Raw genomic sequence first — 27,939 nt, 5'->3', positions numbered from 1 at the left:
TAACTAATCAGGGATTGTCAGTGTGCAAGCAGCATTCACGTTTCAGCTCGTAATGAAATTCAAGCAGAGAAAAGGAGCCCAGTGTCATGTGAGTAACAGGCCACCACACGAAGTTTATGTCGAAATAATAATTAATGGGGTATAATATTGAATTAAGTGTGTATAAATGACAAATTTAATAACACTGCTGAAGGGATGGCAGCTACTGGAAGCTGTTGTAATTAGTCTTTTAGAGTATGTGAGGGCAAAGCGGGGCAAAGGAGCAAGGAGCGGCTTTTCAGAAAATTGGAGCGTTGGTGTTCTCTCTTGCTCCAAGTACCACTCCAATGAAACACGTGACAATGGCCCATAAGGAAATTGCACTATACATTTTCATAAGCTTGGAGTTCTCTAAATATTTTCAGAGAACATGCCAATTCAAAAATTCAAGTCACTAAAAAAAAAAACTCCTAACGGTGAACACAAGTTTGGTGAGGTTAACACTACCACATAGGATTTGTTGTGGAATCTAAAACGACACATTGAGAAAATATTATAGTTTTCCCTCTACAGGGAGATGTCTCTGCACGATGTATAGTAGGTTAAACTACTATCGTGTTTTGGTTTAGATGAAAACATTTCTGCAGTCTGCTGCTGGTTTTCCTTCAATTCAATAAAACATGACGCCTTTCTCAAAGTGTTATTTTTTATCTCATTTGTACGGTGGCCGGGAAGAACCATGGTGCTGCAAATGAAAAACGTGCTGCAACTACACTAAACATATTAATCAAAATGGCAACATATGTGCCACATTTCAGAAATGCGATGCAAAGTCATGAACACATTCATCAAAATGACTACATATACTCTATATTTCAGAAATGCGATGCAAATTCATGAACACTATACATATTCAGAAAACACTTCATTCAAAATGACAACACGTACGCCACATTCCGGAAACGCGCTGCAAATTCAGAAAACACATACATCAGAAACGAGGCAAACCCAGTCGCAAGCCAGCTAATTAGTTATTAAGACAAACTTAGTCGTGTTAGCTGGGAGGTTTTATTATCGTTCTTTAAGGCTGCGTTCTGTACAACCTAGGAACAGTAAATACAGTTGTTCATTCTGTATCAGCCTAACCAATGATAAAACCCTGGTAATTGCAAATATAATTACTTTTTTTTTTTTTTTTTATCAGCTACTTAGTTACCGCTGGTCTCATAGGAGTGGGTCCCCTCTGCGTGTCCTCTGGAAACACTTCTGTTGTGTTGCGCGCATGATTTGTGGCGTTTCTGAAGTTGCATGCGTTTTTTTAAATTTGCACCACATTTTGGAAATGTACCGCACGTGTTATCATTTTGATGAATATGGTTTGTGTAATTGCACCGGGGGGGTCTTCACGGCCACCGTATATTTGGTTAAACTCATATGATACATATTCATATTAAAAATGAAGAATGTTTGTGGCTTGAGGAAGGAGCAGAGATTGAGCAAAAAGACTGCAGAATGCTCTGAGCAAGTAAGGAGTTGGAATAAGAAAAACGGAGCAGACTGATTACAAAACACTTTGCACAAAGAGCAGACATTTTCTGCTGCTCCACCCTTTTACATTTATGGCATGTAGCTGACACTTTTATCCCAAGCAACTTACAATTACGACGGAGTACAACTTGAGCAATGGAGGGTTAAGGGCCTTGCTTAGGGGCCCAACAGTGGCAACTTCACAGTGGTGGGGCTTGAACCAGCAACCATTTGACAAGCCAAAAACCTTAACCACTAAGATACCACTGCCCTGCAGTGCCTTTTAACATACATTACCTAATCGGTGAACACTACTGTAATATGGGCGGTGAATGCCCTCTTTGTGTACATGTCGCTGACATAAGCAGAGACTGCGATATGAGAGAGCTTTCCATTTCACCACATTGTGTGGAAAGACACCATACTCTCAGGAGGGGGCCTATCTAGAGAACAGTTGGGTGTGATTTGAGACAGACCCAGGCAGACTGAATGAACTGGGTGTGGAAGAAGTGCTTACCCGTGGGCTGCTGAGAGGACTGGTAGACAGGCCAGAGGAAGCTCCACTGATGGACCGTGACCTACCACAATGCAGAGACCATCACAGTGGTGTCAACATATTTCAAATGCTACTGTATCCAACATAGCTGTTAACTGCAGTAAACGTGAAGAACAGAGGAAAACGGCTTAAATTGGAAAGAGGTTTTCTCTAGAGAGATGCTGCCAATAAAGTGTAATGATCTCTGTATATTGTATCTCAACAGAATGCCACCACATGCTGACACATTCTGGATTTTCAGTAGGACAGAGACTCCTATCAAAATGGGCTTCACCATACCTAGGGATCAAATATCCAAACCTAATCTTTCTGATGAAAAGTAAAAGGTGAAACAGATCTTTGTTGTGCCCAAACGGTATTATACTGCTGTAAACATCAGAGAACTGGAAGTATTTTTGGTAGCGAATTATAAATTTTCTTTGTCTTTCTAAAGCTGAAAAGTGAAAATATGCAATGCATTTGTCTGCACTATAGAAATAACTAATTTGGCAATATGGAATATATAAATCCTTCAGTGTTTTACCACATGCAGCATAGATAGCTCTCAGAAGCATCTGGGATTTAATTAGTCTTGCATTTTGGTCACCAGTGGGAAGTGAAATAGTAAATCATCATTATATGTGTCAACACATTTATGCGAGTTGACACCCAGGAAGGACCTGATCCATAAACTGATCAATTGCATATATTACTTAAATATACATTAACTGATAGTCACAGCAAGTCTGTGATCGTTCAAGCAGAAAATCACAATACCAAACATGATGTTGGTCTGATGCCATTGAAAACTGCTCATATTCTCCTTCTCCGTCCTTCACTTAATTAGCCGTAAGAAACATACCACAGATCCATGCTATCATTTAGTCATTAATGGGTAAGCGGAGAATATGATGCCTTGCTGCTGGTGTTCCTCTGGTGTTTTTCATTTTTGCTGAAAATAATACAGGGGTCTGCATATAGCATTGTATGTTCAATTTTAATTACTGTAGTGTTAAATGTATTTTTTCACATTGCTGTCAGTGTCGTAAGACTTCTGATGGTTTTAACACAGTGCCACATAAGTTGCATATGGGCAGCCAGGACATTGTAGTACTCTAGAGACCAGAAAGAAAAGAAACCCACACGGAGAAAGCAACTACAAGAGGAAAAGTGAACATTTCCAGCTACGAGAATGAACAGTTCTTCTATGAGTGTTAAGGCTGAAAGAGGAGAGACAACAGATGTGGTATACAGATGGAACACGAGAGATGGTCTAGCAGCATTACCTTGAAGAGTGGAAACTCATGACTGGTGCTAAAGATGCAGGGGAGCTTTTTGTGAAAATATCAAATAATTTCTACTTTGCTGGAGAGTTTTTTTTTCTTCCAAACAGACATTCCGTGTTAATTTATAATGTGATAAAATTGAACAATTTCACAAGAATGAGATATCTTTTGGCACACATCGTTTTGTGTCCAAAAAAAAAAAAAAACAACCCTATATGGGCAATGAATGTTGACTCCAGACAAGTGTTCAGGGTCAGTCAGTGTGTCAGTTCTCTCAGTGAGGCACAACCTCTCTGTGCATTACCTTGTTCAGCTAATCAATGCTAACGTGGAAGTGGATGTGAAATATCTGAAAAGGCTGAGCCGTGTTCGCTGGAGCGTATGAACACAGACATGCCGACCACCTTCCTCTCCCGGGCAGGTGGTGCGACGGAAGCAAACAATGTTGGGCATCTGCGGGAAGAGGACGCAGGCAAAACAACCGAGACAGGAGGAAATGAACCTCGAACTGGGATCCACCAAAAATAAAAAATAAAAAAATCACGCAGACATCAAACGCAAACATGAAAGGCGAAAGAAGGGAGATAAGATGCTTTTGATGTGGGAGCCAGAGGGGCGTATATCTTTGCCAAAACTGAGGAAAAAAACTGGGGAAAATATATAAATAAATTTTAAAAAAAGATTAATTAAAAAACACCTAAACTCCCTGAAAGTTTAGTCCTGAGTTAATCTTTGTTCTTCAGTTTAACAATGGAATCAACAAATCACACTCTCAATGTAAGTGGCTAAGGTCACACTTCACCCTAAAGTACCCAACACCCTTCACCTGCACTAAGACCAGTATGTTGAGAGTTTAAACCCCACTGCATCTTCAGAGCTAAAGAGAGAGGACAGGGCTGTTTTTTAGTACCTTTCTTCTTTGCTTTGTACTTTGGGGTTGGCATCTGAAATATCCAGGCTTTTACTGAAAACAGATTTACTACAGTAGGATAGAAAGAACAAAAATGGTAATTACTACACTATACACTTTCCAAGCTACATTCAGAATTACTGGTCTTCTGACGAACATACTGTGACTTCATACAGCCAGGCATACTTCTGTATTCTTTTTTTGATTTGAATGGTAATTTAGATACAGTATTTAGTGACAAAACGTTATTATGGATGTCTGCCAAAGCAGCAACAGTGGACAATGACTGTGAGATGGAAATGGTAACATAATGGCTGAGGACTGAAAAAAGAAGTGAAAAACAACACACAGAACACTCCATAACGTATGCTAACACTAATGTTTACGGCACCCCCTTCATTTTTATGTGTGTCCTGTCCCAGGGCCTCTGCTCTGCCCAGCCGGAACATTCCATGTGAAAGTGGAATAATGTGATGAGCCAAATACAAATCACACTCCCGTGCAGATGGAACCGCTAATGGAGATTTCGCTTCGCCTAGAGCATTGGGACACACCTCGCGAAAATGGTTCGATGGGTGTTCACTTAAAAATGCTACAGTCATTCTATTATACATATATTTCAATGTTTTCTGATGATGCAGGTGAGTGAGTGGTGGAGGGCTTGGTACCTCTGCCCATGCTGATTCATGTCGATGGCTCGTCGCACGGGCACCGGTGAGCCGCCCTCGGTCACGCTCAGCACCTCCATGGACTTGCGCTCCGGCCTCCGCTTGTTGTGCCTGGTCAACAGAGGAGAGTCCACCCTTTTCCTGGGGGGGTCTGAGGGGAGCCATGGACACCCATTAGTAATTGCAGGCGATTAAGAGCTTAATAAGATGCTCTCGAGTTGAGTCAGCTCATCTGTTTCTCCGGAAGAGTGGAAGAGAGAAGAATGAGAAAAAGCCTTACCGATCTCGTTGCGAGGGGGCAAGTTTTGGTCTTCGTGGCTTGGGTACCTCTCCTTACGGTCCAGGAGGAGGAAATATATCATCTTCTCCTGGTTGTCACTGGCATGAACAGTTCAAATGATTATGAGGTCTGAGACTGCACAAATAACTGATTCCTCTAACACAAGAACCTCCACCAATAACCTGCCACCAAATAAAAAGAAAGGGTGCCCCACAGTATATAGGACAAGATTGTTGACTCCAGACAAGTGCGCAGGGTCAATACTTGTTTTAATTCTCTCAGTGAAACTTAACCTTGCCACACATTACCTCATTTAGCTAATTGATGCTAACGTGGAAGTGGATGTGAAATATTTTGAAAAGGCTGAGCCATGTTCGCTGGTGCGTATGAACACAGACATGCCGACCACCTTTTCTTTGAAAACTTCAATTAAATAAACACTCAAAACACAGAGACATCCATGTGGAAAAGGTGAGGAAATTATCCTCGGAGAGACTGAAGTTCTAGCTGATTGATATGCGCTACATTATGGGCCACTTCTTTCTAGGGACAGTTTTCCATCCCTACACAGGAACATAATGCCAGACTGAAAGTGCAATAACACAGCCAAAGGACACTTTAGTTGTGGACTGGAGGACTACGTGTATGAATGTGTGCTGGTCTGTTGGATGCCTGGAGCGAGAGGCTGAGCGGAGGTGGAGTGGAGTTTAGGGGATGATGGAGGAGCAGGCCAGCCGGCTTCTCTGATGGCATGTGACCAAGCTGCTGTACTGTTGGCGTAGCAGCCGTGGGAAAGAGAGCTGTAAAACACGTATGGCATGCCAGCGCGAACACTGCCAGGATGGGCCTGGTATGAGCGTCTGCAAGACGGGGAAGAATGCTTGCTACCATAGCCTGGATGAACTACATGGTTTCATCATTTCATTATGAGGCTAGAGTAATACCAACGACCACTGTCTATATAATAAAATATATTTTTACCATCTCATATAAATCATTAATGCTTTTAGATGTATAATAGTGAATGGCAATACTTCAACACTCTACAGTCTATACGAATGCACACAGTCTATACAAGTGTGACCCCTGACCCCTGACCTCTCCCCCAAGCTACTCACTCATCTGACAGCAGGTCCTTCATCAGCTTGTTCTTGTCCCGGAAGCAGCCGAGCGAGTGCATGCTCTCCAGCACGTCCGGGTCAATGTCCTCGGCAGAGGGCAGCGTCCGGATCGCCACCTTCCTCAGGACTGGCTGCTCCGGCTCAGGCTCGTTTTTGCCCCCACTGACGGATGTGCCCGTGGACACATGCAAACACGAGAAAATACAGGAAACAGTAGGAGCTGGTTTAATATGGCTGTACACGGCAGGATGCTCTGTGACAGTCATCTCTCAGCCCTCCGAGCTCCAGCTCTCTGTTGCACTCGCTGTTTTTTTAATGTAGTGCCCTGCGGGGGAAGGGGGGGGACCAGAGCACAGTGCGGACCCTGCCCCTGGCCAGACCAGATCTAATAGCTTCATCTGAAAGGCACCCGACTGGCACGCTTTTGGCCAGGAGTGAAACTACTGTGGAGGTGATGTGGGGAAGAGAGAAAAGAGAACAGTAATGAAGAGTGAGAAAGATGCTCTGAGCTGCTGTGTCAGCTCTGCGCACTTTAGCAGACCATAGGTCCTGTACACACACGGATGCCCAAGTACACATATATAGTACACGCACGCACGGGCACACATGCACACACAGACGCAGACACAGGGACACATACACATACTGTCCACTAATAAACGTGGCCCAAGCACTTCATTTCGCGCATAACTAGACTCTCTCCTCTTGCACTACACAAATGCAGGCATACACTCTTGCACACAAAAACACACAGATACAACTATGAGCTTACAAAATCACTCAGTAGATGGCAGATGTTATACTCACATGTACCATGTGTGCTTCTGTATCTGTTCTAACTGTAATGAGAGAAGAAAAATCGCATTGTAATCTACTTTCACCGGTATCATTTAATTATTATGCAATTACAGAATAATCCTCTGACTATTTTTCATATGCAAATAAAAACAGTCAGATGAAAAGAACAAGAACTATTTCATGTTGCAAGGCTCTGTCACCCATCAACCAAAGGTAAGATCAAGCCTGTCTCAGCCTCTGATCATTACGGTGTAAATGGAGACACTACAGAGGCACACAGCGCGTTTTAGCGGCCTGCTAATTACAGCAGCATACTGCAGGAGGAAAGCCACTGGAACAACAGAAGCTCAAGAGGGCCATCACCGTTGTTATGTGTCAGCGAGGAAAACTGTAATGACAGTAATGTCACACTATAATCCTCAAATGCATCCAAATTGAGTGATAAAACTGGCCTTGGACTGCATCTATGGCTTCATGATATAAGGCTATAAATGTAATCCTCAAAGCACATTCCTAAGAGCTGAGTGCCAGAGCCACAGGAGGTCTTTTAAACTGGCTGGAAAACAAAGGGGCGAGCACACGGTGATCTGAGGCGTCAGTGGCATGGTAGCCCCTCATCAGGGCACACGGTGGACCCACTCAGCTATCAGCACCTGAGCAGTACGCAGCGCTTGGCAGGGTGGTCCTTGGGGACTGTGGCTCCGTTCCCCACGATGCTGGGGTCGTCTGGGGCCACTGGCCCCGGCGCTGGCACTGACATTGGCCCTTCTTGTACAGCACCACTGAATGATCTAAGAAGTGAGAACTGCAGCTAAAAAGCAAGCTAATAATTTTTTTCTGAATTTTTTGTCTGTATATAGATTCTTTTAAGACTTCTTTTAAGGAAATGTGTAATCACATAAATAGATATGTTAAAAAATATTAAAATAAAGCCTCTTCTCTTTATTGTGCCTGACAAAGATGGGTTTGGCTTGGGAAATGACAAACCACAAAGCCTTATCTCTCTTCACGGCTTGCTCAGAGACAAGGCTTGTTGTTTCCAATCAATGAGATGTAGTCTGTGAAGAATGATCCATTTGATTTTTCCGTAAAGCAAAGGGAAATGGAAATTTCAAAGAACCATAATTAAGATAAGCCACTGTGCCAGGAGAAGGGCAGAGAGAGACAGAGAGAGAGTATGAGAGTATCTGCTGTCAGAGACCTTCACAGACAGGCTGAACTGGATTGGTTCTACTGTGTAGCAACCTGAAGTGACAGCACCCATGCAGACAGACCCCTCCAATACCCAGACTCCTTTATCAGAAATCAGATTAATGCACTGAACACAGCTGAAGAATTCAAAAGGTGCCATTGACACTATGGTTGGAGTGGGCTGAACTCTGACACCACCTGGGGGTCTAATAATCAGAGAGGGGAAGTGCAGAGGGTATACAGTTACGGAGGATGCATTTGGTGTTGAGTAAAGAAGGAAAGCTTCAAAACAAACGCATTTGAACCGAAGAGCTTTCTCTCCTCCGCTCCTTTAAAAACAAAAAAACACCCTGTGTGCAAAACAGCAACTTGTCAAAAGGTGAAAAAACTGTTTTCCATTTTTTGGTCCAATAATCACAAAACTTCAGTGAGTGCAGAGAAAATTTTTTATCTTACCAAACTTTGAGGGAGGGTAAGCTTTTTAATCATGGTGAAAAGCATGAGGGTGGCTATAATGCAGAGATAGTTCTGTCTGACCACAATCTATAATGCTGCATCGTGCGGTGCGACCATGGAATGGTGTTCACTAACCGTGAGTCGCTTGGCTGCATCCACCTCAATCATGCCCCTCAGTAGGTTCTGGCAGTCCGGGGGGATGAAGTGAGGCATGTGGAACACACCCAGCTTCACCTTCTCCAGCAGGTTCCTCAGGTTGTCATCATCGAACGGCAGGGCACCCTGACACACAGCACGGCGAAGCATCGTTACCCAGGGCGACGGCGGTAGCAGTGTGGGCCACACACGTGCCACCAAAGTGTCTGCTGCAAAAACCGCTTCACTTCCAGGCAGCCAAAGCAAATCAAAAAGGAAGGGCATGCACCAAATACGGTGGAAGCGAGGAAGTTTATTCATAAAAAAAGAAGGCGCAGGAAGGGAAGGGTGGCAAATAGAGACAGCAGATCATTGACAATTAGCTTTGTTTTTTGAGCCGGGCTCACTTTGGCAATTTCACACTGGTGTGGGTCACCAGGGCCACTGGCCCGCTGGAAATGGCAGCGTTTGATGAACGGCACGGTCAGAATGCCGACGTGGTAGATGCCAGGTCCGTGTAACGGATGATATAATCAGACTAGAGCTAGAAGCCACTATCAGTTAAAAGAGAAAACAGATGACTGGGACAAAACAAAACCACAAAACAACAGAAAAGCTATTCCAGCTCCAGTGCGGAGTCTTGGAGTGGAGCACAGAGAGATCCCAAAGAGAACTCGCTTTTGTCCCAGGGAAGGACTGATTGCTCCATGACATACATAAAGGCATAATGGAAAACACAAATACGAGGGCAGAGGGAGGGAATCAATCAGATTTCCAATCACATCAGAGCAGCTTCTTTTTTGGGGGGGTGGGGGGGGGGGGTATATGCAATCTCTGAGCCTTGCAGCTTTCCAGAACCCTGATCACACACAGGGCATGCTCCGCATAGCCAGGCCATGATCTCCTGTGAGCTGGACAGCAGGGAGGCATTTTCACTGTGAAAAGGTGGTGTGAAAATATCATTTCACATCCAATTCCTGTGATTCAACCGACATTATACGAGCAGTGTGCATGCTTCTTCTTCGTTCTGCGGACAACAGGCCAGGAGCTTCATAGCGCCACTGTGTCTGGGCCAGAATGATCTGCTTTGCTGAAAGTCTGGAGGCTTTTCTTACAGTTTTTTTCTTACACATAATTAAGAACAGTATTTATGTTCATTTTTCTATTGTAATGGCTGTTCAGTGGGTCCCAGGTCTTTGCAGTGGTGACCAGCCTAACATCTTCAAGTGATCCCACTCAGTCAGAGTGTAGTGCCCTGTTGCTCTTTCTCTGTTTTCTTCACCAACAAACAACCGGGAATAAAAGGAAATGGAAACTTTATTTGAACCATAAGCTTAATTGGAACCATTTTCATGGCTTGCTAATAGATGAGTCTAATTTTTATTAAATGTTTTTATCAGCTAAAATTTTTTTAAAGTAAAACTGTTAAAAGCTCAAAAAGATGAAAATGACAGAAGGACAAAATGTGAAAAAGAAATTTTTTTTGGTTGTTGAAGCTCCACTTACCACTAAAAGTGCAAAGAGAATAACACCACAACTCCAAACATCTGCTTTCCGGCCATCATACTTCTCTCCCTAACAGACAGTAAGAAACAGCAAGATAGAGATAGAGAGCAAGACAGAGAAAGATGGTTAGAGGGCAAGCCAGTCTAAGAGCACCATTAGAAGAGCTAGCCCTGAGAGTCCACTTACCCTAATCACCTCTGGGCACGCGTAGTGCGGAGACCTGAAAGAGAAGGAGGGAGGAGTGAGGGACTATTTCACATTAATATTCAGTTGTAAATGCAAGACTCAAGAAGTACATTAAAAATCATGAAAGACACCGAATTCTACAGTTTGCACAGAACATGAATTGGACCCTTAATTAAAAGTCAACTGTTTCTATAGTTTGTAAGCATAAAAGAACATAAAGAAGATTGCTTCACTTTCACATCATACCAATATCAGCCACTTTACTTACACATCGGCTATTCTATTATTTGACATGATAGTTCTTACTTACTACACCTAGAATTCTAATCAATATTCATTAATAGCATTTAAGTCGATGTAAAGTTTAAAACTTTCTAACCGTGAAGAAATTAACTAAGAAATCCCCTTCTGTCATTAACGTTTCTTGCCAACAACTGACTGATTTCTGCTGCCAGTGAAGGGCACTATAAACCACTTCTCCTCCTCAGACACTGCCGAACGATCCAATAATGTAACATTAGATTTTAATGACTTCCTGCTAGAGGTATGTAAAACGTCTGTCCAATAACTGTCAGCATTGTTTAACGTGTCTGTGAGTAATGGTATGGATGGCTCGATGTGCTATCGCTGTCATGTGCCAGTGTCTGCAGAGAAAAAAAAACAAGAGTTTGCGCGGTAAATAGGTGATCCCTGATTGCACCCGCCATATAGAATTATGTAAATATATGCAAATTATGCCAATTTGTGGTGAGCAAACAGAGCCATGTCAAATCGCATTGCAATTAAATCAACATTTTTTACAGTCACCCAAGAAATTGAGGCAACGACATATTACTTGAAGGAGAAAATATACTATCATACCATCTTTATTACCCAATGAGTAAGGTCATATACAGTAGTTTTAGATAATGTATTGTGATTCTGTAGGTATACATTACTGTCAGTCATATCACAAGGCAAGCAAAGTATACTAGTCCATATCAACAAATACTTAATATTGATAAATTCCAGTGGAAATGTACCATATGTGTAACATGTGTGCAATGTTTCATGAGTGTCAAAAGAAGAAATTAAGTGGCAGGATTAAACTTATTCAAATCTCCTCAGAATGTGGAATGCCTGTTCTGTGAGTGGGTGGAAGCTATTGAAAAGCATGTCTGAATGGTGTTCATACAGACAGGAATATCTCACTGGTTTCTTGAATGTGTGCAAATTAACTTCCCAAAATGTCTTGTTGTGCCATGTTCTTTGGCTTGACAATATTGTGAATTTGCTGTTTTTGGAATAGCTACTATATCAACCTAGTGACACACTGAATTAATTATAAATTACTTCTAACTTCTGCATGAGGTGTGTATTTTATCATCACAGATACCAAGCAGCAGCGGGTTAGCTTCATCCTGAAATAATTTTTTAGAATGCATTTTGACTACAGCACATCAACACTGTGAACAGACCCAATCAGATATCCCAAGGTACCTACTAACCACAGTCAAATCCCCAAAGTGAACTTCAGAAACTGGAATTACACACACTCTTGCAATTTCCCAGCATTCCCATGGTGGAGATATTGGTGATTTTGTGTGTGTGTGTGTGTGTGTGTGTGTGTGTGTGTGTGTGTGTGTGTTTGCGTGGACATGCCCAAGGATTAACGCAGTAAATCAGGGTAGCCACAGGGGGTGGTTAAACCACTCTGAAATGAGCTCGATGGAAAGAAATGACTCATTTAGAGCAGGTTTTGCTCACTGGCTACGGGAGAGAGAGCTCTCCTGCCAGCTCTGCTGTTAGTCTGACTGGAGGCAGGACAGCTAAAGGGGGAAGGAGAAAAATTAAATCCACTTTTTTGCTTTACCTCTGACAGCCTTAGCACATTAGCCACATTAGCACGGCTTCCACTCTGAGGTGGGTAGCCTTGAGCTAAAACTATGCCAGCTTGTAAATGTGTTGTCTACAGTAAGGTACTGCATTTAAAGCTCACTTTATTAGCTTAATCAATCACCATTCCCACTAAAAGGGACAAACAGTGCAATCACACTACAACTAGCGGTCGACTATCATGTTAGCACAGGACTGCACTGCTGGTGACCGGCATCTAAAGAAGAACACTTATGTGGTTTATTTGCCAAGTTTATCTAAACTACCCAACTACTGTAACTTCTATCTTAAGTACCACTGGACTGACCTATGTAGTAGAGGCAATGGCTTGAAAAGATTGTTGAAAACCTTAGTAACTTCATAATTAGGTCAATCCACCAAGCAAGAAATTAGCCTCAGATACAAATGAGAGAAATATGGTACACTATGTAATACAAGCAGGTTCCCCTGCACTGTGTACATGTGTGTGAAATGCCTGCCATTTTATATTCCATCCAAGTCCATTAGCTGTGGTAAACAGAATACATTTGTGTCAAGCAGACAGCGTGCGTAGAGGCAAAAGATGAATGTGTTTAATTAAAAACTGTCATATCTGCGCTTAGAGATGGGCCAGCCAGCCATGAGGGGACAATCAATAATCACAGCATGCCGGGCGTCATAGTGCTGACACTACTGCTAGCAAACACCAACACGAGGAAAACCTGAGCTGGAGAAGATATGAAATCAGGGTTAAGGTTTGGTCACTGAAGGCTGATTTCACAGCCCGCAGATTAATAATGTACCCTCTCCCTTTTCCTACAAGCAATGCACAATGCCCTACCAATGCAATGCTGCTAAAATACTGATCATTTGCACAAGCAGAATAATGGCAAGCTGTGTCCAGATAATAAAAGGCAATACAAAGAGTGTGACTAAACAGTTCAGGCATTCTGAAGAAGCCCCTGTGTGTGTGTGTGTGTGTGTGTGTGTGTGTGTGTGTGTGTGTGTGTGCGTGCGCGTGCATGTGCGTTTGCGTGTGTGTTTGGGATCGATTAGCCATGACCCAGTCGTTCACTTATCTCTGCTGTCACACTATACTTCAGAGCAGACCACTTTCCCTGAAGCATGCAGATAAGTCCAGCTTTACAGCTGGGAATCTGTCAAATGGTCCACTGACTAGCAGTATCAAGAAGCCAGATCTTGCTGGTTTATTGGCCAGGATCTTCCTTAAGCTACCTATCGCATCTCTGTAAGGCGAGCCTTCAACTTTAGTGAGATATTTAGGTCATTGCTATGGCTACTTACACCAACACAAATGAAACATGAAACAACAACATAATCAAAAATATATAACAAAATTCTAAAAAAGGTACATGACAGATTAGCATGTAAACAATAGATGGCCCTACAGTAGACAATAGATCTATTTTGTGTTCATTTCCTGTCACGGTACAGGCCCTCCCCCCTCAAATGTCTGTGTCTGTGCGTGCTTGTCTGTGTGTCCGTATTGCCACGCCCTCTTGTGTTATGCACCTGATCCTTGTTGTCTGTAATTGTCATGAATGTATATAAGTCTCGTGCCGTATCGTCAGGCTTGTTGGTGTTTGACCCATGTAGTGTGTTTGTGTGTGTTGAGTTGTGGTTGTGATTAAAAACGTATGTTCTGTTTAACGTGCCTCATCCCCGCATCCTCCTTAACCTGTTAAATGTCACATTTCCTCATCACTCAGTTAACACTATTTTTAAAAGTTAAGCAGCACTGGTACAGAAAAATCATGGCAACAAGATCAAATTATTCTGGTTAAGGGCACTGCAGCTTTGACTATAATGTACTGACCACAGCTATCTAATCTAAGGATCACCTTTGCCATGGAGATTGAGCTACATGGCAAAGCATGACTCACCCGCAGCTGGTTTCCAAGAGACTGTCTCCAACCTGCAGAGAAGCCATTCCAAAGTCCGCTATCCGGATATTGTTCTTCTCGTCCAGCAGCAAGTTCTCTGGCTTCAAGTCTCTGTGGCTTGGAAAAAAAACCCACACAACAGCTTTTTAATTAGAAACCAGGGCACATTAACATCTTGGATGAATCTCCATCTACCTTACTATTTGTTTCTTGACTTCTTTTCTTAATATCCTTACACTACAAATATCAAGAAAGCAAACAATGATGAGACAATCTTATGCCAGATGTTTTGTGTCTTTCTCTTTATAATGAAAGGTTTGTTCTATTTAATTGTTTTTGATGTGCATTTTATAGCTTTTCATTGGCAGCACACTACATTTTTGCTGCAAGTACAGGTGATATATAGAGACATGGGTTGAATTAAAGCAATGCCTTACTAAGCTAATGCAAGGGAACCATCAGAAATATCTACAATCCTGGTTTCACCATTATACTTTCTGATCCAGCATTAACATTTCAGAATCTGAGGACTCAATGAGCTAAGTCTTTGAAGACTTTTCATCCTTCACAGGCCAGCAACAGAGGAATAAAAAAACATTAATACTCTAGAGACAAATACTCTTACATTCAAACATCAACATATTGCAACCTGTTAGTCGAGGGGGTTTCACCAATGGCTTCATCCTGAACATTTTAACTTTTTCTAGCTAAGTCTCTTGATGAAAATCATCAGTGCCCAAACATATGCTTTAGACTGGTCAAAAAAATTCTTCCTAAACCTCAACACAAATCCCACAGTGGGTATGAAAAACACCCACCCAAGCTCCAAATTACCTGATCAAGTGGTGGGAGCACGATCAGACAACATTCTGCATGCTCTCTGTGAGTCAGCCATGGATTTGGCTCAGCTGGATGCTGGCAATTCCACCAGTGCTTTTCATTTGGCTCTTAAACTGTGCCAAGGAAGCCTACACAAAGACTGTCTCTCTGCATAACCTGTTGTGAGGCTGGCAGCAAGGAAATGCTCTACAGATCCTATGCGTTTTCATCCATGAAAAACATTGAACATTGGAGCTGCTACATCTGACTAGCAAGCAATGCAGACCAGAGGGTCTGGACATGTATTTAATGCAGATAGAAGGGTTAAATAAGTTTTTCACTAAATGTTTCTCTCTCAACCTACTGTACCTGAAGATACAGGAAATGGCATTAAGGAAGCTCTTGAGAATGCAGGCAGTGGGGTGTTCACTCAGCAGCACTATGTGTTGACCAGACTTCTCTGGTCATCATGCACTAAGAAGCTGTTTAGTCAATTTAGGATTGAGTGATTCATATTTACAAATAAGACACTTTGGAGTGTTGCCCATGGTCCACAAGAGCAAGCCAAGCATTAAGGGAAAATAGGGCTGTGGTTTACAGCTGAAAGATGGACTTTACTGGCTCATAGGACCTTTATTTGTTATGTTCTTAGGAATTCTCCTAGAGGAACATACTTCCTGCTGGCTGGCTGTCTTCACCAGTGGGATTCACACACTGAAGAGTGTTCCCTTTCCCCTTTGGCTACACTGCTACCTCAGTGGTTTGTGGGTTTCTAGGGTGTTCACGTGACCTGACCTTCCCCTCACATTAACTTTTCGTTTCTCCCTAGTTCTCTATCACCACCCTTGGAGGAAGGAGCTGGGAAAGATGGATAGTCATTATCCCCCCCTGACCAGCAGTAACACTCAGAACCAATAAACACAGGCAGGCTCTCCTTGAGTAGAGGACAAGCTCTCTGTCAGTAAGACTGCTATTACGCCCTGGGGCCCCTGCCACAAGCTCTGGAAAAAAAGAGCAGCCTGAACCCTGCAATCAAAGGAATTCTTCAAAAGGAATAAAACCAAACCTTGAAATGTTCAACAAACAACAAAATGGATAGAACTGGAAGAGTTAGGCACAAATAAGCAACTTTGGATGATCTTTCCTGTCCAAGGACAACATATGCATTGGGTGTCACATCACAAATTGATATTCACCACATGGCTGGTAATCTTCCTAGTTTATTTAACAGTTGTTAAACGTTCTAAAGTTCTAATGGGTGTGTTCAATGGTACTCATGCATATGTTATTGCCCATCTAAACAGAACATTCTCTGAAGATGGCAGATAGATCTAGGCAGAATGCCTAGCTGTAATTTGCAGATGTACTTTTACTCCATACTGATGCCTGTAACACACTTTTGTTTTGTCATGTTGCATGGTCATAGCTTTCCCAACAGTTTGAATATCCCAAAAGTTGCAGTTCCTGCTATGTCACTTACCAACTTGTGACTGACAAAGAATCTCAACAATTCTCCAGGCAAAGTAGGCTAGGACTATAAGTTTTACTCTCTTTCTATCTCACTCTGTCTCCGTCTCCCTCTCTCTTTTCTCCCGGTCTCTCTCTTGTGTCTGACGATACCTGACAGCAGTCAAGGATAAAAAGGACCTGAACCTGACAGGCTCACTCCCTCTCAGTTTGACAGGCTGACCTGAGGCTCTTACGCCAGAGCACTCAAACTGGAGCTTAAAAAAAAAAAAAAACATGGTAGTGGATGGCTAACAAAATAGCACATTAGCAAGAGCTCTCAGGCAACGACACAGTGGGATAGCATAGCTTGAAGAAAATTCCTGCATTGCTATTTAGTCAGTCATTTCTAGCACCTATCCAGAGGCCTTCAATCCATCCATCAGCACAGTACAGAGGGGCTTGACGCACAGAGCAGCCTTCATTAGGCTGCGGCAAACAGTAAATATATGCAAATACTGTGCTAATGGATATGCTTTCCATGCATTAGCATATTAACACATGATGAGGGTATGGTTGTGAGAGCAAATCAAGTATGAATGGAGGCCACGCAAATAGAAATGTTAATGGTATTAGAAACAGCTCGAAGTTTTTTTTCTCCAACTGAAACAAAAATTTCACATGAATTGTCTAACTCAACTAACTGAAATGAATGTCAGGCAATTCTGAGTACGAACCCCTCTATACCCTATCTCTCTGAACTTACTGTTGAATTTGACAGCTAAAGCCCTGCAATAACATCTTAATAGATAATGTGATCAAACATTTGTAGCTTTGGAATGGAAGGCTCAATTCCTCACTGATTATTTCCTCCTGTTGTGCAGCTAATTGAAGCCCTGTGGGCTCAAAGCTCTGCAGAGAGAGAGCAGATGGGGAGGAACTCAGTGCATTTTCCCCTCAATATCTCAGAGCTGAGGAGATAGGAGCAGCTCGAGGACACACTCCGTGATAGCAGCTCCACTTTCATGTGTCACACCGAAGGGGGCCTATCTATCCCGGACCTGCCAGAGCGGGCAATGTAATGATGTCTTGCCGGTTTGATATTTGTTATTTGCAACAATGCTTTATAATGACTGAGTAATGCTTCACTTCAGGTGGCCGTCATCATAGATATCAGATGTTACCATATGCACACTAATAAACATGTCAGAAATGATGCATGAAATGAAAACAGGCAAAAGAAATATTAATATGAACTTTCTAAGGACTGGGAATTGAACTAAAGCTAAACTGGGTATTAAAACATTTGAAGAATAGGTTTTTATCTATTTACCTGCACTAAAATGGTGGGGGGAAACAAAGCAATGTGAAATTGTAATTCAGACCTTACAGGGAGTAATAATGATGTGGGAGTTGCTGTTGGAGTTGGAGTGGATGGAGGAAAGGAGAAGAACTTACCATATTGAGTGACTGTGGCAGAAGTCCAGTGCTGAGATGATTTGCCTGAAGAACTTCCTGGCTTCTTTAGGTGTTAACCTGCCCTTCTTTACCAGGTAGTCAAAGAGCTCACCACCTGACACATGCTCTAAGACTAGATATCTGCCAAGCAAAGCAAACACAGTGCTTGACTTGCAGGCATCAAATATGCTTAAATTCACCAGATGCTCTCAATGACTCAATGTTTTCATCTTCAACCTTTTAAATGTTTCATATGAGTGAGAAAGCTCTTACTTAAGGCTTACACAAGTGTGCTTCATTGTGGATGAGAGATGAGGACCTACAAAGACTAGTGAAACCTGAATATTTTTTCAGAGTTGACAACCGACATAACATATTTGTGAATGTGTGTGTGCGCATGTGTAGGTATAGCCTTTTCCTCTGTCATAGACCGTTTTAGTATGTGCATATTCAAATACAAGCTCGTGCACATAAACACACACACTGTGAGACACACAACAGAGGCACATACATATAAACAGCCTACAGACATAGTGATTCTCTGATTTATTAGGCGATTAAAGGATCTTCTCATGCGATTACCTGTCAGAGACATTTAAATTAGGGATGGATTCATACTTGATTTGTGAGTATAAAAACATTCAGAGCCAAACGCTTTACGACAGCAGGGGACATCTATCCATGTCATCCGAATATTAAGGAAACTAATTTCTTGGTCGCTTCCACGGCTGTGTTTTTATCAATTATGGACAACTGCTTCAGGCTCAGGTAGTGGAGCCAGGACGGGAGAGACTGTGTCCTCGTCCTCTGTCTCAACATTTGACACGAAGGCACACGTAAAAGATGAGTGTACTTACAAATATTTCTTATTTTCATAGACATCATGCAACTTTAATACATGAGGATGTTCTATGAGCTTCAAAATGGCTATTTCCCTCTCGACCTGCAGAGACAGAAAGAGAGATAGATGTGTATAACTATGGCATACATTTACATTTACAGCATTTGCCAGATGATCTTATCCAGAGTGACTTACATATTTATCAGTAGGAGAGTGTGTGTGTGTTCCTTGGAAATCAAACCCATGACCTTGGAGTTATTAGCACCTCACTCTTCCTGCTCTACCAGGTGAGATACAGGAGCAGGGATACATTAAGGTAGTAAACCCAGACATGCATACAAACAAATATTTACATCTTGCTCTTATTATTACAAAAAAATCACATCATTTCAGAATGTAAAGCACATGGCGATGTCCCACAGTAAAGCTCTAATGAGAAGGCTACACAGTAATATCACTGCATTCCGCTGTGTTTTGCAAGCAGCCGCAGCAAAGATGCAGTTCACTGATATTATCCCGTCCAGCCATGTCTAATTAGTGCTGCAGCACTTTCATTAAGAGGTTAGTGCATTAATCAGTGCCTGCCAGGGGAGGAATAAACAAAGATCACGAGAGTACAGCGAACCACATGCAACAGCGTCTGCACTCGGAGGTGGTGCCCCAAACCATAGCTCAGCACAGTTTAACCCTTCACTTTTTTTTAAACCTAAGCTAACCTTGATTGTCTGAATGTCCATTAACAGCGGATCAAGCTAGCGTTGTCTGACCGTGGGCATGGTAGTGTGATTAAGCAGAAAGCAACAGACACATTCTGAACTCATGAAGCTGTCAGTGACCACAGTGCTGTAGGGAAGAGCACTGTGACATGTGCTCACATGTGGCATAAAGGCTCCTCAGTGCGAATATGACTATGTCATCTGCTTGTATCATCTTAAGAAGCTCAGGCTGTTTCTCTAATATTTGTCTTCAGCTGTTCCAATGGCAGAGTGAACACCAGACATAATTGGACTTCATTATCAGTAAGAATGTGGGTGTAGTTAATCAGGATAATCCTGTAATAATGAAAGTGCCTGTACAGGGCATGATACTGTATCAATCGTATTACAGTACACCTGCTCAGAATTGCCCGGTGGAAACAGCATGGAAGAGAGAAGAGCTTCTAGCCTTCAACTCTCTTCTAAGGTCGATTCAAGCTTATTGTAAAAGTCAGTGTCAGTCATCAAAAGGGCCTGTCTTACAGCTATTTATTTAAATGGGAAGGGCAAGAAACCATGTGGTTTCTGATTTTAGTCAAGATCAACGAAAGGTAAAAAGATGAAATGAACAGAGATGACAACCGCTGCTGTAGCGAATGCACGAAGATTTTTGTTGAAATGTAGGGAGATGCTCCTTTAAGGCAGCTGCTCCATGTTTACCCAGCACTCCCTTCACTTGAAAAACCAATCGGCCTCCAGCTTTAGGGGCCAGAGATGCAGACATGCAGATCAGAAAGTGTCTGGCAGTTGGCCCCATGTACGCTTAGGACTTAGTAACCTTGATTTTTTAAAGTACCCATTCTTGTGCCCTCTCTCTCTCTCGCTCGCTCGCTCTCTCTCTCTCTCTCTCTCTCTCTCTCTCTCTCTCTCTCTCTCTTTTTCAAAAACAAATCCATGTGATTTACACACCCTCACTCATTCATTCACTCACTCTCTCATATAACTTCCAAGAATGCAGAGCTGAAGCACCTAGGCATTCTGAGAAAGAGGAGATAGAGAGACGCAGAGAGAGAATAACATATATAGAGAGAGAGTTAGAGAAAGAGATAGAGAATGTAATTTTATTACCATCAAAGCTCTGGTTCTTCAAAGGTCTGTCACCCAGACCTCTGTGACAGTGCAAAAAAAAAAAAGACTAAATAAATAATGAATCTTTTCCCTCTTTAATCTCTGCCTGGCTTGCTGCCATATTGAGTACTTCGGATTCATGGCAACTTCCTCTCCATATGTGTCCCTCCCTTTACTTTTCCTGTCGCATGTGGGTGGCTTTCAGCATCAGAGTCTTTGGAAAACTACTCAGGGAGAAGGCCGAAGCACTCTGAGAGCCTTAACACTTTCCTGCAAGGCCTCCTGTCGAGATGGGTTTCGCTTCATGCTTCTCTGTACTGCTGGCATCTTGAATTACCCTCTACGATGTTAGGCAAGAAATGGAGGGCCAATCTCCATATCTACCTCTACAAGGTCAATCAGAAGTGGAATTTTTAAATGCATGGGGAGCTATTTCCACACTTTAGCCACAAAAATTTAATTTCCTGGTCTACAAGTGAAAGAAGGGTACATCGCTTAGCAGTCATGAACGCCTTGTGCCGAATTGGCTCCAAGTTGCCTTTTTTGTCCAATAAGATGAAGGGATCAGGCCGGTGGCTCCTGGATCCTCTGAGGAGGCTCTGTTCTGTGCTGGTGCAGTCTGCACTCTGCCAAAATTATCACTTAGAATGGCATGACCTTCTCCAAATGAATGACTAACATAGGACAAAAAAGGAGCAATGATGCACTTTCCTACAAACAGAAAGAAAGAGAGAATGTGTGTGTGTGTGGGGGGGGGGGCATGTTTTAAGAATTGCATCAAGCACTCATCCTCTTCCCACACATGTAGACAACACACACACACACACACACACACACACACACACACACACACACACACACACACACACACACACACACACACACACACACACAGTACTCTTTATGTGAAAGGAGTATCCCAGTTTTAATACTAACAGAGAGGTTGGACACATTCATATGTGGAATAGCCACATGGAATAGTATAACATGGCATAGAATAGTCAGAAAATCAGAAATCAGAAAATTTGGTTTATAACTATTACAATTGTTAGGACTAGCACTAGTAGTAATAGTACTATAAACAGACTCCAATACAAACACACACATACATGTACGCACATATGCCCACAAGCAAAGACATACTTCACTTAATATGGACAAACCCATACGAGTCGGCTCTCTGCTTTTGTCTCATTATGAGGAAGTGCAGGGTTCACCTCGGTGCCCTTTCTCACTTCCTCTCTGTGTTTAGTAATTATCATTGGCGCTGTAGCGTTATTCAAGCTTGCAGAAGTGATTATTGAGTGATTCGTTTCCCCCCCAGAGGAAGGTTTCAACCTCACCAAAGCCCGAGTTCACCATAAAATTGCAAGGTCAAATGACTGTGGGCCACTGACAGAAGCACTTCTGCTTGTAATTTGATTTCTACTGATGACACACATGGGCTGGAGTTCAGAAGATACTCAGTTTCTCTGCCAGATTTAAGCAGGGAAAATTAAGAATTAAGTGCTAATTCTGGATATTGAGAGTGTGTGCGTGTGTGAGTGTGCTGTGTGTGTAGGTGTGTACACTGGTAGAAATTTCACCCTTTATCTTTGTTCTTGTTCATCATTAATACGAACAATCCCATGCACCTTTGCATAGAGTGCAGCTCGATATATATGTGCACTATGTAAACAGCTCTCATCGCCTTTCCTGCTTAATGGATTTACCAACATTATGCTCAATTATCATGCGATTGCAGCCTACAGATGGTGAGGTGATATGGGCAATAAAACAGCGCTTGTAGAGACAGTCACAGAATACAGAGGAGGGAATGAAGGCGATGAAAGTAGACAGGCTGACAGAAAGCCAGCTGGGTAAGGAAAGGTCCTGTGAGGATGGGATTGGATTCAGGAGAGGGGCATCTTTAATCATATCCACTAATGCTACTGCTGGCATTTTAACCACACAGAGAACATGGAGTTTTGTAATTGCCTTGACAATATGTGTGTGTGTGCCCCATTCTGTAATTGTCTGTACAATGGGTGTGAGAGTATGACTCCTGTAATTGTCTTCACATCACGTTTGCATGTGTATGTCTCCTTATGTAATAGTCTATGCTCATGCCTGACTCTTTAATCCCCAGTACAGTATGTGTGTTTCATTTACATCTTCAGCATTAAGTAGATACACTGGTCCAGAGAGGCTTACATACATTTTTTTTTTGTGGAAAATGTGCCCTCCCTGGGAATCAAACCTATGACCTGGGTAAGGTTAGCACCTTGTATTCACATATATAAATATATATTTAGTGTTTCAAGTTTGTTAGTTTGTCATAGCCCTTCTGCTCAGACTACCAACATTGCCTGCTCTCTGCCAGGTGCACACACACACACACACACGCACACACACACACGCACACACACACACACACACGCACACACACACGTACACACACATGCACACACACACACACATGCACACACACACACATGCACACACACACACACGCACGCATCCTGGCAGACTTGAAAGAAGTTCATCCTTGATCTTTTCCTTCCAGATCCTGTTCCTCTCTTCGGCGGTATGAGTTTCCCCACAGACGCCCCCGTCCCAACCAACGGTGCTGCAACAGAGGCACCATGGGAAACAGAGAGGGAGGAGAGTTTGGATTCTGCTCCCCCAGTAAAGATGAAGCCTGTGACACTCCCTCAGCACTCCTGGGAGTCACTGTGGCTTTGTAGCTAATTAACTCCAACACGGACGCAAGCAGACATTTGAGCATGGCAAGGTTTTGGGGGTTAAACCAGTGGACCTTAACACGTTGTTGAAGACCTGGGGGGGATAGAGGCGGAGTGGATGCCGAGAGCGATCTTGCAGCTTAGCTAATACCTCCAGAGATGTCGGCTGCAGTGTACATGTAATCAGTGGAGATTAAACACTGTTCCTCTCCCATGGCAATAGCCCAATTCATCTGTGTGGCACGTTAACAGCTGTGTCTAAAAATCAGACACAATCAGGTGTGCCAGGGGGCTTATAGTGACAGAGCAACAAATGACTGCATTACTGAGACCATGGTAATAGAGCAGAGAAAGGGGACGAGGCTGACTGTTCTTTCACAGATATGGATTTTTCAAGTGTCAGAGCAATATCTTGCACATAGATGCTGTATTGATGGACTTGCCGGATAAGTGATGACAAAGTGATAGTATTTATTTCAGGCACTCCTTTAAACCTGTTATGAGATTATAAATTGAACCTCAATTTACCCACATTTTCCCCCTGGCTCCACATGTTTGAAGATTATGGGTTATCACACATGGAATCTGCACTAGGCATGAGACTTCCAACGTCCTCCCTGACAACATAACCTGGTAAACCAGCAATGTTGACATCCAACAGATCTCAGCCCCTGATTTCAGCCTTCAGTTTGTACAAGCAGAATGTTCCACCCTTCACTCTGGACTGTCTGGCTCCGGCCTCAAACCTGGGTCCAGCAGATAACCACATCTTTCCTCAGCAAACATGCCCAGACACCACCCTTACTATTTGTTGTGTTTGGTCTGACAATTCTGCCCTCTTAAACCTTCAATAAGGGTAGGGGAAGGGGGTGGTAAAAAAAAAATAAAACAGAATCCTCACCAAGGCCAAATGAGCAAATCATGCCCTGAATATTTATGAATAAAGGGTTGCATTTTCCTCCGAAAATACATCAGGAAACCCATTTTTGGGGCGTGATTAGCATGTTTGCCTTATGAAGAATTGAAGTTGGAAGCAGAGGGAGACGAGGTGGAGCGGCCCTTGGGCACCAGACCGAAGCGTGCTCGGGAGGCGAGGCCTTCATCTCCCCTACGAAACACCACTACCTGCTAATATTTCTCCACCCATGCCTGCAGGCGACTTTCACAACCCGCCACGCTATGACAAGGACTTGGTACACGCACGCGACGGAGATACAGGGCTCTTGGGTTCCGTATACTTTGCATAAATTACGTCTTAAAGACCAGTGTCAAAAACAGATGACAAAGGCTGTTATGAATTTAAAAGGAATATTAAATGTGTTAAGGTGATGTTTTCATTAAGTGGGTAACCTAATTAGGTAATCACTTTTTATTGCATTTAACCTCTATAAATTAGTTACTGTGAATTTTGTCTAGAATGAGTTGTGAGTTTAAAGACCAAACATGTTATTATTTAATTATAAGTGTACGTATATCAGAACATGTAGCTGATTCAAGTCTTTTTCTTCCCTGTGAGGTTGATCACCGACTCGATTAGACCACAAACTTATTATGCACAGATTGGTCTTTTTGAGGTCAGATGGAAGTAAATGTACATCATTCCAGTCAACTATGGTCCTTTATATAAATTCTCCTTCCAGAGAGTTTTTCAAGAAAAGCTAGTGTGACTGAATCATTCACTACCTGTACCTAAACTTCTATGGTAAAGTTCTAACTGCAGGTAAAAGGTATCCTTGTTTGGTTACATACAAACCGCAGATAAAAATATGATCTTTTTTTTCCATATGTGACACAGTTTTGTCATTTGGATGGCAGCGTGAATAGCAAAAAAGCACAATAAATCTGAAAATGTTCAATTCCGATCTAGGCCACTTTAAAATGCGGCACTGAAATGCAATACGTATCCGTTTAGTGGTCTTGGCCGAATATTAGTTCACTTGCATTATCTTTTTATACTAATGAAAAGATGGCCAATAAATCAAATATGGACATTAAATCGGATTTAAGCTACTTTTCTCTTCAGTGTGAACGCAGCCTATTTATTCCTATACCTATCCAGACCATTGTTATAGAGAACCACACCAGGATATGAGAGATCCAACCAGACAGATTGGATTTCTTTCCCTATGGCTGATGAGCAAGGACACCCACACACCCACAACACACACATACACACTCCTACACCTATTGTGCCATGCACCTCCTCAAAAAGTAATCATCATCTTCTACCTACCTATGTCATTTAACTGTTGTGAGTTCCCTTGATCCCCTCCACGTGCAGGGGCAGGGGGGTAAGACAGCCTCCCATACTGCTTGGAAATCGATGGATAAACAGTCTGGCACTGTTCTGTTGCTCTGTGATTCATTCTGCCACACACGGCGAATCGCTGCCTCCTGCTCCCGCCTAAAGTGTTTATGCTATTGAGGTATATGCACCGCTGAAAATGTACCATTTTGCCTGCCTCCCACTCTCGCTCTCGCTAACCTGGTGTGATTGTAGCTCGCCTTGCAATGTGCGGTACTTTAACAGCAGTCTCTCAATACACCTCTGACTAAATTAAGTTTACCAGCTTCTGCTTTGGAGTTTATGTTTGGGAATATTACAGTGAATTACTTTTCTTGGATCAGTGAGGCATGTGAAGCTTCTTTGATAGCTCAAGTCTTTCTTCACAAAAGCAGTGCCTTCTTCAATCTATTTGACCAATAAATTATTTTCCCAGTGAAAATCTCTCTTTGCTTAGAACTTTTATTGCTGTTTTCCACACAGCTCAAGCTTTGATCTTTGGCCAAATTTGGCCAAATTATTAACTTGCATTTTTCCTCATCTTGTCCATGATGGTAAGCTCAAACCATCTCTTAATAATTAGGGATGGGACCTATGCTAAGGTCACAGAGATGGAGTACTGCATCATTCACCTTCATAGTCTGTCCAGGTGCCCTGTGCAATCATGAGCACAGCGCCCACTCGTCCACATAAATCGATTTGGCTGTCACAGGGGACCACACGGGCACAGCTATAAATCTCCGCCAACGGGCCTCTCCTGGGCTGGCCTCGTTCAGCCTGGCAAGGCAGGAAGGTCAAGGGTGATTCTGGAGACCAAGACAAAAAGGTAACGCAGCGACTTTATCCCGGGCTCCCTCGCTTCTTGGGGCCCCACTCGCGCCGATAAAAGAATCCATCAAAGTGAGCAGTGGCTACGTTTGCCTGGGGAGAATCAGTTACGAGTGAGCATACCGACCTAAACAATAAGCCAAACAATAAATATGACAGATTTAAAATGCTCCGTTTACTGCAGATAAATAAATGTTTATGTTTAGACTGTAATTCCCTTCCCTAAGGTGCTCTGATGCCATTTCTGAGGATGGTTAGTACCATGGAGATACCCAACAAAAATGAGAAAATATGAGAGATCTGCATGTAAAAAGTTAAGGAACAGTTGCTCTATAGATTTTCCCTCTCTATTTTAAAATTAAATGATCAAGATATGCATTTGTTTTTAAACCCATTGATTTATAACACATATAAAGTTCTCACTGAGTAACTGCAAAGATGCACTGTTTTAGACACTACACTTAGACATTCAGATGTTCTTAATGAAATGCACTGTATATGGTCACCAAGAAAAACAGGAAAGCTAAAGCATACTTTAGCCATTATGAATCAACATCACAAATCATTCCATAATTTTATGGGAAAACAAATGGGTCTAACATGCCATTACACCTGATACAGGTGACATTTGGACTGTACCAAATGAGAGAACCTTTTGAGTACAAGCTGAACCACAGTGAAAAAGACAAATATTCTACTAAGCAGACTTTTGGTCTGACTAAATCAAATAATCCACTTCTGACTTCCTAATCAATTGGGCCTGATGGGAGAACTGTTATTTCAATAAATTATCTCCATTGATTGAAGCTGTGCACAGTACCCAAACCCCATCACAATTGAAACATGATGTAAGTCCAAGTTAGGGGCAAGGTAATTAATTTCAGTGTCCCACGTGTAAATCAAATCGCCATCTGTTGCTGTAGCAACCGACCAGTCTGATAATAACCATTTCTCTCCATCGGGAGACAGCTTGCATGCTTGAGAAATACTGGTAGGAAGTGGAGACCAAACCCAGAAATCACGTCATCGTTGAGGCGTACGTTTGGTGGCTATGCTGACGAGCGGCGAGTTACGAGGTCACATTTGCATGGATGATTTTGCGCAGGCGTGCGCTCAGTGCTGACGGTGAGACATCACAGCGCCGAGCCTGTCCATCTGATGTGCGATGAGGCTGCAGATGAGCTAACCACATGGGGTCCCAGGACCAGGGCGGGCCGATAAGATCACCGCAGTGACAGCAGATAGCGCTGGCATCCTAGTGGAACGTACACCAAAAAAACTAAACAAAACCCAAAAACCCCTTCACTGCCAAAAAATCTCCTGGTCCTGGGTCACGCTGTGCTCAAGCGAAGCATGACCTGTGATGATGTAATTCCATATG

At 42.7% G+C, this 27,939-nt stretch overlaps 1 protein-coding gene across 5 annotated transcripts in view; it reads right to left on the bottom strand.

Annotated features, from left to right (window-relative positions):
* Positions 1 to 27,939, bottom strand: part of brsk2b (BR serine/threonine kinase 2b) — a 95,766-nt gene that overhangs the window by 12,202 nt on the left and 55,625 nt on the right. For 3 of the 5 annotated variants that reach the window (XM_027013801.2, XM_027013802.2, XM_027013803.2), the window contains exons 3-14: positions 18,917 to 19,002; positions 18,060 to 18,200; positions 14,337 to 14,453; positions 10,579 to 10,612; positions 10,393 to 10,461; positions 8,887 to 9,033; positions 7,114 to 7,145; positions 6,304 to 6,468; positions 5,186 to 5,283; positions 4,906 to 5,056; positions 4,238 to 4,306; positions 2,024 to 2,084 (exon numbers count right to left, since the gene is read on the bottom strand). In XM_027013801.2, the coding sequence (XP_026869602.2) occupies positions 2,024 to 2,084; positions 4,238 to 4,306; positions 4,906 to 5,056; positions 5,186 to 5,283; positions 6,304 to 6,468; positions 7,114 to 7,145; positions 8,887 to 9,033; positions 10,393 to 10,461; positions 10,579 to 10,612; positions 14,337 to 14,453; positions 18,060 to 18,200; positions 18,917 to 19,002 (1,170 nt within the window). The remainder of the gene's footprint in view (positions 1 to 2,023; positions 2,085 to 4,237; positions 4,307 to 4,905; positions 5,057 to 5,185; positions 5,284 to 6,303; positions 6,469 to 7,113; positions 7,146 to 8,886; positions 9,034 to 10,392; positions 10,462 to 10,578; positions 10,613 to 14,336; positions 14,454 to 18,059; positions 18,201 to 18,916; positions 19,003 to 27,939) is intronic. The other 2 variants (XM_027013800.2, XM_027013804.2) reach the window with 1 other exon arrangement.

The sequence above is a fragment of the Electrophorus electricus genome, chromosome 21 (genome assembly GCF_013358815.1).
Source record: "Electrophorus electricus isolate fEleEle1 chromosome 21, fEleEle1.pri, whole genome shotgun sequence".
In the NCBI taxonomy this organism is placed as follows: domain Eukaryota; kingdom Metazoa; phylum Chordata; class Actinopteri; order Gymnotiformes; family Gymnotidae; genus Electrophorus; species Electrophorus electricus.
Note: the sequence above shows the minus strand (reverse complement) of the source record. Positions and strands in the feature narration are given on the sequence as shown.